General features: G+C 32.7%; 1 protein-coding gene across 2 annotated transcripts in view; it reads right to left on the bottom strand.

The window, feature by feature from the left end:
- Positions 1 to 8605: 8605 nt before the first annotated feature.
- The window catches only part of LOC114332844 (myosin light chain 1), a 39919-nt gene continuing 36295 nt past the window's right edge, over positions 8606 to 12229 (bottom strand). The window contains exons 6-7 of one of the 2 annotated variants that reach the window (XM_028282622.2): positions 12125 to 12177; positions 8606 to 8906 (exon numbers count right to left, since the gene is read on the bottom strand). In XM_028282622.2, coding sequence (XP_028138423.1) covers positions 12152 to 12177 — 26 coding nt within the window. In that variant the 3' untranslated portion in view covers positions 8606 to 8906; positions 12125 to 12151. The remainder of the gene's footprint in view (positions 8907 to 12124; positions 12178 to 12229) is intronic. The other variant, XM_028282623.2, reaches the window with a different exon arrangement.

The raw sequence follows: 12229 nt of genomic DNA, 5'->3' as shown, positions 1-12229 counted from the left end.
TCTGTCGAACGCCTTTTCCAGGTCAATGAAGCACATATGTATCTCTCTATTCTTCTTGATTACCTTCTCACTTACTTGTCTTAATGTGAATATTAGGTCTTGCATGCTTCTGTCCTTCCTGAATCCACACTGTGTGTCTTCCATAGTTGTTTCTATTTGGGTTTTTATTCTTGTCTCTATTATTCTTGCGAAAACCTTCCCAGGGATACTTGATATGGTGATACCTCGGTAATTATTACAGTTTCTCTTGTCTCCCTTTTTGTGTATTGGTAGTATAATGTCTTTCTTCCAGTCCTTTGGTAATTCTGCTCTCTTTATGATATCATTCATTAGTTCTTTCATGCTATCCATTCCCTCTGTCCCCATGAATTTTATCATTTCCGGGGTGATATGATCCTTGCCGGGTGCTTTGCCCAATTTTACTCTTTCTATCGCTTTCTCTAATTCCTCTCTTGTTATGGATTTCACTTGTTGTTCTTCATTCCTTTCTTGTATCTCCCCTGTGTTGTCCGTGTCTGCATGAGTTAGCTCTTTGAAATGTTCTCTCCATCTTTCCATTATTTGTATTTCTTCTGTTAGTACGTTTCCATTCTTGTCTTTTATATTCGGCATCGTGTGCTCTTTCTTTTGTCTGAGTTGTTTTAATGCGCCGTAGAAGAGTTTTTGGTTTTCCCTATAATTTTTTGTCATTTTTTGTCCAAATCTCTCCCATGACCTTTCCTTTCCTGCTTTCACCGCTATTTTAACCTCTTTCCTTTTTTCTTTATATGCCTCGTAATCCTCTGGGTGTTTTGTGCTTAGGTATCTCTTCCATTTGTCTTTTTTATTCTTTATTTTCTCTCGTATTTCTTCCGTCCACCATTCCGTTCTCCTCATGTTAGTATTTGCTATTTTTGCTTTCCCACAAGTTTCCTCAGCTGCTTTGATTATGCTGGTTTTTAGATATTCCCATTTTTCTTCTATATTTGTATTTTTTGCCCTACCTTTTAGGGTATTGTCTAATTTTTCTTGGAACTTCTTCTTATATCTTTTCTCTTTTAATTTGTAACTTTTTATTTTTTTATTTACTACCTTTCTTCTCTTTTCTTCTTTCTCTTTTGTTGTTCTCATTCTCATTATTACTAGATGGTGGTCACTGCCAATGTCTGAGCCTCTTTTCACTTTCGTATCCTGTACTCTTTTCCATTTGTTGCTGCTTACCAAAAAGTAATCTATGATTGATTTTTCGTTTCTGCTGTCTTGTACTCTCGTGTATTTGTGTACTTCTTTATGTTTAAATTTTGTATTTGTTATAACTAGTTTGTTCTCCATACCTATTTCTATTATTCTTTCACCATTTCTGTTTAGTATTTCTTCTCCTTCTTTTCCCATGCACTCCTCTATTCCGCTGTTGTTGTTTCCGACTCTACCGTTTAGATCTCCCATTACAATTATGTTTTCTTCCCCATTATCAATTTGCATTTGGAGCTCCTCGAAAAATTTATCTTTCTCTTCCTTTCTTGCATCTTCATTTACGCCGTAGGCTGTTATTATTGTCCATATTTCTTCGTCTATCAGTTTCATTTTCACTGATAATATTCTCTGGTTAACATATGTTTCTTCTATAACTTGTTGTAGTCTATTCGGTGAAATTATTATCCCGACTCCTTCTTTTGCTCTCCCTTTTGTATCCGCTCCTACCCAAAGCAACCAATATCCTTTGTGTATTTTCTTAAGACCTTTTCCTTTCATCTTCGTTTCCGTTATTCCTAGTATTTCTATTTTTTGTTTTATCATTTCTTCTACCAGTTCTTCCTCTTTTCCATTGATGCTTCTCACATTCCATGTTCCCATTTTTATCTCTCCTTTTTTCTGCAATCTATCTTTCCCCTTCTTTTTATTTTAATCCTTGTTTACCTGTGCATCGTCTTTTTCCCTATCGCTTTTCCCATTCATTGCCTTGGTCGTCACTGTTGTGTGTCCGGTCTCAATATTTTCTATTACTTTTTTGGGGTCCTTTCCCCGACGTTTCTGTGAATTTGTATAATTTTCTCATTATTATGGTCCCATTTCCACTCCTTCCCATTAATCTTTACGGTTTTAGGACAACAGTAAAATTTATTTCGACTTAAATAATTTATATACATTCTTCTTTTTATCTCAATTAATTTAATTAAAAAATTTTTTTGGGTACCCTGTATAAATAATTATGTTAATAAAAAAAAAAACTGAGTGTTCAATCTAATAGCACATAAAACAACATCCAAAAATGTTACTCTACATCCTACCAGATTGAAAACAATGGGAACCTTATCTGGTAACACCTCCGAGGCTTCTACAATTTGCAAGCCATAACGGATGCTGAGACTAAGGAAGATGATAAAATTCCCTCATCTTGTACCAAATTGATACCAATTTGGTACCAGGTAGCAAATTGAAAATAAAATGTGACAACTGTCAGATTTAACTAAAAATGTCATGTTAGAATAAATGTCACAAATGTGTATTATCACGGACTTACCGTTTTTTCTATAGTTTGTGACGCACTGAAAAATGGTCATGATAAGGAGAATACAATACTAATTTGCGTTGATTAATGCACAATTATATACAATTATCTTTGAAAGAACTAGAGATTTCATGAGCAGTATCCCTGGGCAAGCATTTTATAACTGGATTGTAAGTTTTCGAAATGATCTCTTTACCTTCGTCAAAGATTAAAAACATTGAGTGCTAACGCTTGAGATTCTTTAAGGTGCTTTATATTTAACATTACAACATAAGTGTGAACACTATATTCTTCTTACATGTTTTTTGTATTAAGCTAGTCCGTACTGTGCGTGATATTATTATTTAAAAACTGTATAAATTGTCTGCAAAAACTACTGCGTTGTCATCATATAATGTTATTTAAATGCATCCCGTTGACAAAGAAGATGAAAACATAGTAGCAGATTCAAATAATATGCAATGGTCAAAAATTAAAAAAAAAAGTTGTAAACACTCAAAACGAAAATTTAAGTAGAAATATACACTAGAAAAAATACAAAAATGGATGGATGATTCAGGTAATTGTAAAACTGGTATTTAGATGAAGGCAGCAAATTTATTGGTAGGGAGCACAAAGACAATAATGATCATAATACAAAAAAATTCACAATGTCATTAGAAACCAAATAAGAATCAAAGGAAAGGTGAATGAATAAAAGCATCTTCATCAATATTAGCTCCATATCCCATGATGGGTCTTGGTCTGTTCTAGAATCACTAGAATCAGCTTCCATTCTTTCCTATTCTTCGCCTTGGATTTCCAATTTCGTACTTTTAATACTCGAAAGTCGTCTTCAACCTGGTTCTTAAATCGTGCACTGCGCGTGCCTTTTTTCCTTATTCCATTCGGTCTTGGGTATGGTAACTTTGGTTAAAAATGTGTTTCGACTGCTCCATCTCGTGATGAAATTTGTTATGAAAGTGAATGAACAAAAACTGCAATGAAATTGGGGAACTAGGAATTGATACTAATAAATACGATGGCTTTATCGTTCACAAGAAAATTAAGAAATTTGTCGGTTTTGGGTTCAAACAAGAAACAAACATGTTAAAAAATAAAAACACATTCACAACTATTGAGGTTGAGCGTCCAGGCCTCCGTTCCATAGAATAGTATTGACCATACATATCAATGCAGAAAATGACATGTTAGGCTTAGGTATATTAATGCTATTTTTACAGAATAAGTTTTTCGTTTTGATAAAGCCTTGTCTTGCTACCTCTATTCTCGCTCTTACTTCTTGTTTATGTATATTCAAGTTTATTTTTGAACCAGCAGCCAATATATTTGTATTGGCCTACGTATTCAAGTTGTTGGTGGTTCACATGGACTGGAAACGGTAAATTTTTGTTGTTTGACATTTTCATAACTTTAGTTTTCACAGTATTGATCTTCATCCCCATGTTTTCACAACCTTCAGTGTCTTTATTTAACAGTATCTGGAGACTATAGTCCGAATCATTCATTAAAACAGTGTTATCTGCATAGCGGAGGTTATTTATTCTTTGCCCGTTTATCCCGATACCTACTCAAGATTGCGGTACAACGTTCGCAAATATTACCTCCGAGTAGAGGTTAAACGATATCGGTGATAGCACACAACCCTGTCTGACACCTCGTTGTATTTCAATTGACCTTGACCTGTTACCATTAGTCTTCATGATTGCTGTCTGATTCCAATAAATGGTATTTATATGAAACGTAAAATGATGAAAGCATCTGCCATACAATATATTTCCTTGGTGAATTTGAATTACGTAGTATACTGAATTCGCTCAGCCGAGATACACATTTTGACATATTCGGAATAGGAAACATACAGCACAGAAATTCCTACTTCACACTATTAACTGCTTAAATCAACTTAATATTTCACTAAAGAAACAAGAATTATCGGAAATAGTGGGAGTGTACACTAAACCCATAAAATTTTGTATAATTTATTTCTACAAAATATTTTTATTTTGTACAATAAGTAATTTTCTCATTTGTTATCAATACATTATGATGGTGTAAATAAATAATTAGTGATTGACATAAGGTTTATGTTATTTATGTCTGTTTACTATTAATAATATTTGCTGTAAGAGGGTATGTTTGGTAGTGTAGTAATTTCCAGTCATGTCTAGCAACCTAACTTTCCAATAAAGAAATTACCAACGTCACTAGACAGTTGTGTCTCGGCTGAGCGAATTCAGATTAACACAAAGTATGTTCACCGACCACAGAGGTATTGTGCCAAGAGATATAATTAAACTCTCTAACAAATTTAGAGTTTAAAACACTAAATTTGATGGCTTTTATAAAAAGCAAAGCATTTTTTGGTGAAATTTAATATAACGACAATATTTGGTCAAAAGGTCTGAAGACTAAGCCACGGATACTCAATGTATTTACCCTGATTTAGGAAGAACAAGAAGGGGGCAGTGCAGTAATAATATACGTGCAAACCTTTTTAATCTTGTTCCATTTTATCTTTGCCCATGCGGTACGATTTATTTTCAAACAAATTAAGTCAAAACATAAAGTAAAACGTATATCGATGTGTATCATTGTGTAAACTGTATACTATATACTGTACACATCGACGTACGTTTCACTTAATGTTTTGATTTAATTTGTTTGAAAATTGTACCGGTACGAAAGTCATTAATGTTTTCGAATCCCTAGTATTATCGGTTTACCCTGTGTACTGAATCCCTTTCAGGAATTGTACCGTATATTGTGTGGAATTAGATCATCTGATTTTTTTCGTTCTCACAGTATTGAATCGATCTTGTGTTTCTCGTGAATTGATGAATTTTTATTTCTTCAAGTGATTACGTTATTTTAAAACGGCCAAAAGGCATCAAAGTCATACATTCTTCTATGATATGTTTTCCGTTTGCCCAGAAGTAGAGCATTTGTTTATCTTCGGTGAGTTATCAAAAGAATTTAATGTTTTTTTGAGACTGAATTCTGTCCATTAGAGCCGATTGTTTACATAATAAATTCCATAGTAGCGATAGGGTTTTTCAAGTAGTTTTGAGTCGACAATCGTTGATAGAGCTGACTTAAGCATTTTTGATGGGAAAAGTAGGTGGAACGAACTTTTGATATCTATTTGTTTATTTTTTTTGGTGATTGGCCGAGCTGTTTTGGTGTGCGTACGAAGGCTTAACCTAGAGCGTAATTTGCAATTTCCTATTGGTCAAGATTTTGATTGATTGAGTGTCAAGTCTGTTAATTGGTCGTTGAATTGTTGATGGGAAGATGGAATGATTTCTGGAAGGGCGTTGAATTCTGGAAGATTAAGTTTTGAGGAGATCGAGAAAGTCAGTTACGTTTGGGCTGTGAAGCAGTTACGTTAGAGCCGTCAAGAAGTGAAGTCTAGTTTGAGCCGTCAGGAGGTTCCAGTTTAGTATAGTGAAGTTTAAAATGTAGTTACAAGTTTCTTCGGCCGGCTGATAGCTTAACTCAGCTAGGCATTACATGGCGGACAGAGGACGTGGACTCCGGCATTTTCGCTGCTGTTAAGCGGATGTCGATATTGTTATACCACTTTTGGTATCTTTTTTCTTACATGCAGTCAGATCCAGGAATTAGGCAGAAGTAGAATTTTTTGTGTTACTAGTTGCGTAGTTAAAGCAAGCAATTTTTGATCCCGTTAAACTAGAAAACAATTTTTTTATGTTTTTGTTCAAGTAGTGCCAATTTGTTTTGGGAAATAAATCTAATGCTGAATTTTTCTATAAAATTTTTCTATGAACTATGGGAGTAACCTGATGTACTTTTATTGAATTTATTCATACGTATAGTGACATTTGGTGAAGTGAATAATTGTGCCTTGGACTTAAGACCAACCAGGAAAATACCGGACTATAATATACAAAGTATTATTTTTTCTATGTAAACTTTTTATTTTCTTTTTTTTGGTAATCACGTAATCTGGTACATCTCTTTTTGTAACACCGTAAGAGATCACAGATTTAGTTTCATTTTATTTCAATAAATAATATTTAATTTGCAAAATATAATCTTATTATTTGGCTTTTCCTTCTCTCTTGTTCGTAAGTACAGCTGAGTAAAGGCATAGATAAGGTAAGTCTACGTTGCTTTCACGCCATTATTTGCTTTAATTTAATAAAAAATATTTCATATATTTTATATTGACTATGTTTTTTTTGTTTAATTTTTGATATAAATATCCTGCCTTTTAATATTTCTATTTTTGGTATATTTTTCGTTCCCATAAGGTAACCAGTGGCGCCCAATATTTTATTTCCGTTTTATTTGACATTCTTAATTTGATTTTTCTATTTTTTTATTTCTAAGCTAATAAGAGCATATTAATAACATCTTGTTAAGAACCACCCCATATGTCTTCCGATTCTGAGCAACCGAGGACTTGTTCTCCAATTTGTGTAACACGTCACATCTTTATATGAGATATCAACATCTTGTCAAATAATATTTTCCATCAATGTTTCACTGGCATATGACGTGTTATTGTTTCAATGGCGCCCACCGTCGAGGCGTTGGTATTTACCATTGTTAATGCTACAAAATGAATCATGACGCATGAGCAAAGTTAAAATGGAACAACATTAGTATACTACACCAGTTCATACTGATAATAAAACAATCACGTGGTGATTGTGATATACGTCGGTTCGCTAAACGGTTCGGACACAACTGGCTAGTGATTTTAATAAGTAATTTTGCCAATTTGCTAAAATTCGCAAAAAAATAATTACTAAATAGTTAATGATTACTAAATAGTTAGTTATTTTGCCAATTTTGGCAAAATCGGCCAAAACCAAAAAAAATTACCTACTAAAAATACTAGCGGGTTGTGCCTGAGTTTAGCGAACCGACTATATTAACACAACACAGTTAAGGGGAAAGGCGCAAATTGTCGCCTGTCAAAATTTTCAATGTCTTTCAAATGTATTCATTTTTTTTTAATTCTGAGAAAACTAATAGGTATTTTTGAAAAGTTTAAACGCAGGATGAAAGATTACGTTATTATCGAGGGCCAAAAGTCCTTTAGAATAAATAAAAAGTATGTTTTGAACGAAATATTTGCAATAAAAAATCACACTCAATTTTCTCTTTTATTTGACCCCTCTTCTTCTTTAAGTACCGTGCCCAAATTTTTAGGCTTCCATAACAATTTGCCGATATCGTTCTCGATCTTGTGCGGCATGTAACAATTGATCTGCTGATAAGCCAGTCCATTGACGAAGGTTTCGGAGCCATGAATATTTCTTTCGACCAATTCCTCTTTTCCGTCGATCTTTCCATTGAGTATTAACTGCAGCATCCTGTATCTGCTACCTCTCATTATATGCCCCAGATATTCAAGTTTTGTCTTTTTTATCATCATTAAGTCACCTTCGCCTTGACCTACTCTGTTTAAGACTTCTGTGTTTGAAATGCGTTGAACCCAAGATATTCTGAGCATTCTACGATACGACCACATCTCAAAGGCTTCTAATTTGTTCATCATGTTAACCTTCATGATCCAGGTTTCACATCCATATAGTAATACAGGATACACATAACATTTTAGGAACTTGATTCTTAGTTGTAAGTTCAGCTGAGAGTTGCTCAGAATAGATCTAAGTTTCATAAATGCTCCTCTTGCAATTTCTATACGAGTTTTAATTTCTTCATCCGGATTTAGTGTCTCGTTTATCCAACATCCTAGGTATTTAAAATGGTTAACTTCTGTTATTGATTCATCATTGACAATTAGTTGCATAGGGCCGACATCTTGTTTACTAACCACAAGTAACTTTGTCTTTGACCCCTGTAACATATTAAAATAAACATTATAAGTTTTCAGAGGCTTCCGGCCCTCAGTAATAATGTAATCTTTGATCCTGCGTTTAAATTTTTCAAAAATTATTAGTTTTCTCAGGATTCGAAAAAATTAATACATTTAAAACACATTGAACATTTTGACAGGCGACGTTTTACACCTTTCCCCTTAAGAAGAAGGTGACAGTTTTCAAAAACTCTTTTTAGTGACTTTTTTCTGACGCTATACCTAGTGGGCTATATGTAAACTAACTATACAAAAATAGGAAATAAAACAAAACTAATATATTTTTTGGAAAATTATGTACATAATTATATATCAAAGTACACTGTGAACTTACCATTTATTAATGACAATATTACGTAACAATAAAGGACAGTTTTTATAATTTTAATTAAATATAATAAAATAATTTAAAAATAAATACATTGTATTTCAGCGTATTTGAAATGTGGTTGGTAAAGGCAGTGCCTATGAATGTTGGTGGTAGTACACACTCCTGTTTGACTTCTGGTGTTCAATTTCTGTTGTTCGAAAAGCCATTTCAATTTGACAGCACTTCTCAGGTGACTAAAAATATAAAAAAAATTATTAGATACGAACACAATCAGAATAATAGTATATAATATAGTATATTTTGTATCATAATTGGGATATCCTTTATTAACCGATATCTTGAGTTGCGCTTCATTAATTTTTGTCATTATCCAGGTCTCAAAACTACAGATTACTAAGGGTCTAATAAATGTTCTATCGTAACACAATTATCTGATTCAAAATTATACAGTGTGCATAAAAAGTAACGACAACATACAAGTCACAAAAAAATTTATTACGGTTCGTTACCATTTATAAAGAAAACAGATATTAACTCCTCTAAGCCAAAGTTAGGAGAATAGAAGATCATTTTTGTGGTACATATTCAAAAGTATATATGTTACGGTAAAAGTAGATAACCTGGTAATTGTACATAATTACCGGTAATTGTATACAATCACCAGAGTAGACCTAAATGTAGGAAATATTCTTTGAAAACCCTGTATTTCCCACTTTTACAGGTAATTGTATACATTTCCCAGATGATCTTAGTAAAAGTAAGAAATTCAAATTATAACTATCGACACGCAAGCCTTTTTACCTTGTATGTAATTAGCACATAACTTTATTGGTCAGGGAGGTAGAACAAGAATGTTGAAAGAAGTACAACAGAGGTATGCTTTTTCTCATGAGCATCTTTTAGTGCGTCACAGTTTTTCGATTTCATTCTAACGCGTTAAATTGTATGTGACAGAAAAAACGCACGTCGGTGATTACATTTCATCGTTGACATTTATAACATTTATTCTAATTGTCAATAGATGGCGCTATAACCAAAAAAAAATTATTTACGAATTATATAATATATCTACGAATATAATCCGTACAATTTGTAAGACTACACAAATCAAAGAAAATGCCATTTTATAAATGAAATAAACACAATTGATTTGTTTTTATGTCAAATTGCAAATAAAATCTGACAACTGTCTTATTTAACAAAAATGTAATGTCACTAAAATGTATATTATCACGGACTTACATTTTTTTTTTATCATTTGTGACGCACTGAAAAATGCTCATGAAAAGAAGACAAGAACATAACTTTAGAAATCATAACGATCGATTTGGATCTGTGTGAAACTTGCCAGAAACAAATCTAAAGTTCCCAAAAAAGGTTTAGTAGTGAAACCTATACTGTCAAAAGAAATTAATAGTAGAGTAAAATAGATTTGATAAATATGCAATCCCAAGCAGATAATGAATTCAAATTAATTTTTGTCTAACAAGATCCCTTAACAAAATTTGTACAATTACGGCCGCTGAAAACTAAACCTACAGAAGAAGTTGCATTAGTTCCTAGTTCTTTTTCACGTATTGTGCGCCTTTGAAACTCCTAGCATTCTTCAAAGCGACAATTGACGAGAATTTTCCAAGAGAATTATAGAGGAACTGTGCTCCATGTGAAAAGATTTAAAGATAGTACAGGTAAGCCAAGACACTGATCTGAGTAAGACAAGCCAGATCTGTTGAACGTATGAATTAAAATATCAAAAATTTGCTGATTTCCTGGTTGGAAAGCAACCAAACAAACAAGTAGTTAGAGGGTCTTCAATTTGTTCAATTCGCCAGAGTTCGCAAGAATTGGTAGAACAAGTAGAAGAAACCCAGTCAGGTCCTGATTTTAAAGAACGTGAAGAAGCAGAAGTGGATGAACCAAATGAGCTTCTCCAAATAGAACAAGAACCAGAACAACCTGAGCAACCATCAGTGAATGAATCTAATGCGATTCGTTCTGGATTCATTTTGGCTGTTATTATGAGCGGTCAAAATGAATTATACGAATTGGGCACTAAATAAGAGCGACTGCTATAGTTGTATAGCAGAAATCAATTTATCATCTGCAAAGAAGCATTCTTTCTCTAGACATGGTTCCAAAACTAAACAATTCATGACGCGAGAATTCAGATAAGTGTAACTATAAAAAAATTGAAAGTTGTGTAATGCCAATTGCCATGAGAGTTTGCCTTTTGCCATCTCACAACAAATAGTAAGTAAGTAAAATAGTAATATTAATTCAGGCAAAAAACTCAATTCAGGTTAAACAAAATGTCTCTTGATTTTAATGCAGTTAAAAAAAATCACCATTTTTGAATAGTTGTTGAAATTTACTACTTTATTTCATAATTTTATACTTTTACCGCTGGTCCTTGGTAATTGTATACAATTACCGGTAAAAGTAGATAACTGAAAATAATTTCCTACATTTACCGTCGACTCTGGTAATTGTATACAATTACCAATTATCTACTCTTATCGTAACATATACATCATACATTAGATATTGTATATTTTGGTATGTTATTGGCAATATTGTTTTTTCAAAGGTAATACCACGAGTCCTCTAAATTTTATCGATAACTTTTTTTGTTTTCACGAAAACTTCTTTATTTGGTAAAATTACGAAAACAAACCGAATGATAAAATCACGAGTCCGAAGGACGAGTGATTTTATCCATTTCGGTTTGTTTGAGTGATTTTACCCTAAATAAAGAAGTTTAAGTATGAAAACGAAAAAATTTATCAAGCAAAATTTAGAGGACGAGTGGTATTTGAAAAGATTATTTTGTGAACCAATATGTATTATTAGTAAATACGGGCATCTGTGAAATATTTTTAAGACAACTAGGATCAATGTCTTATGTAGGTTATAGATAAATTATTTTATATTTTTAAATTTAGGGTACCTTAAGTTTTATCAGGGAAGAGACTGTTTTATCGAGGAAGAGGCTGTTTTATCAGTATTACACTAAATGATTGGCTAGAACGACGCGTGGTGATTGGCTGAAAAAGCAAAAACGTCAGAATTTGACAGGTGAAAAAATATTCACTGAAATTTCTCTAGCAATACTGAATTAAACTCGTTTATTATCTGAAAATATTAGAGCTAGCTTGACATACCATTTGTTATATAAAAAATAGTGATCCAGATTTAAAACTAGAACCACAACTTAAAACTCACAGATAAAGCATTTTAATTTTAGTCCTTTGAGAAATTAGCGAAGCTGAAAATATTATCTGCAACACATTTATACAATTTACCACAGATTGATTACCTGTTCGTATTTTAAAAAATATTAAGAACACCAAATAAAAACCATAAAAATGCATTTAAAGCTGCTTAAGCCAAATTCCATCGAATGCATAGCTATCAAGATGGCCAGCGAAGCTAGACAATAATAACTACTTACTTAAAAATAAAAAAAGTAAAATACATCTTACGCCATCAGTTTTTTGAGGAATGCTGTAAAGGGTCAAAAAAATGTTGGATTAAAATACAAGCTTTTATCTACTTA

Source organism: Diabrotica virgifera, chromosome 5 (genome assembly GCF_917563875.1).
Source record: "Diabrotica virgifera virgifera chromosome 5, PGI_DIABVI_V3a".
Classification (NCBI taxonomy): domain Eukaryota; kingdom Metazoa; phylum Arthropoda; class Insecta; order Coleoptera; family Chrysomelidae; genus Diabrotica; species Diabrotica virgifera.
The sequence above is the reverse complement of the archived record's forward strand: the minus strand, read 5'-3'. Positions and strand labels throughout refer to the sequence as shown.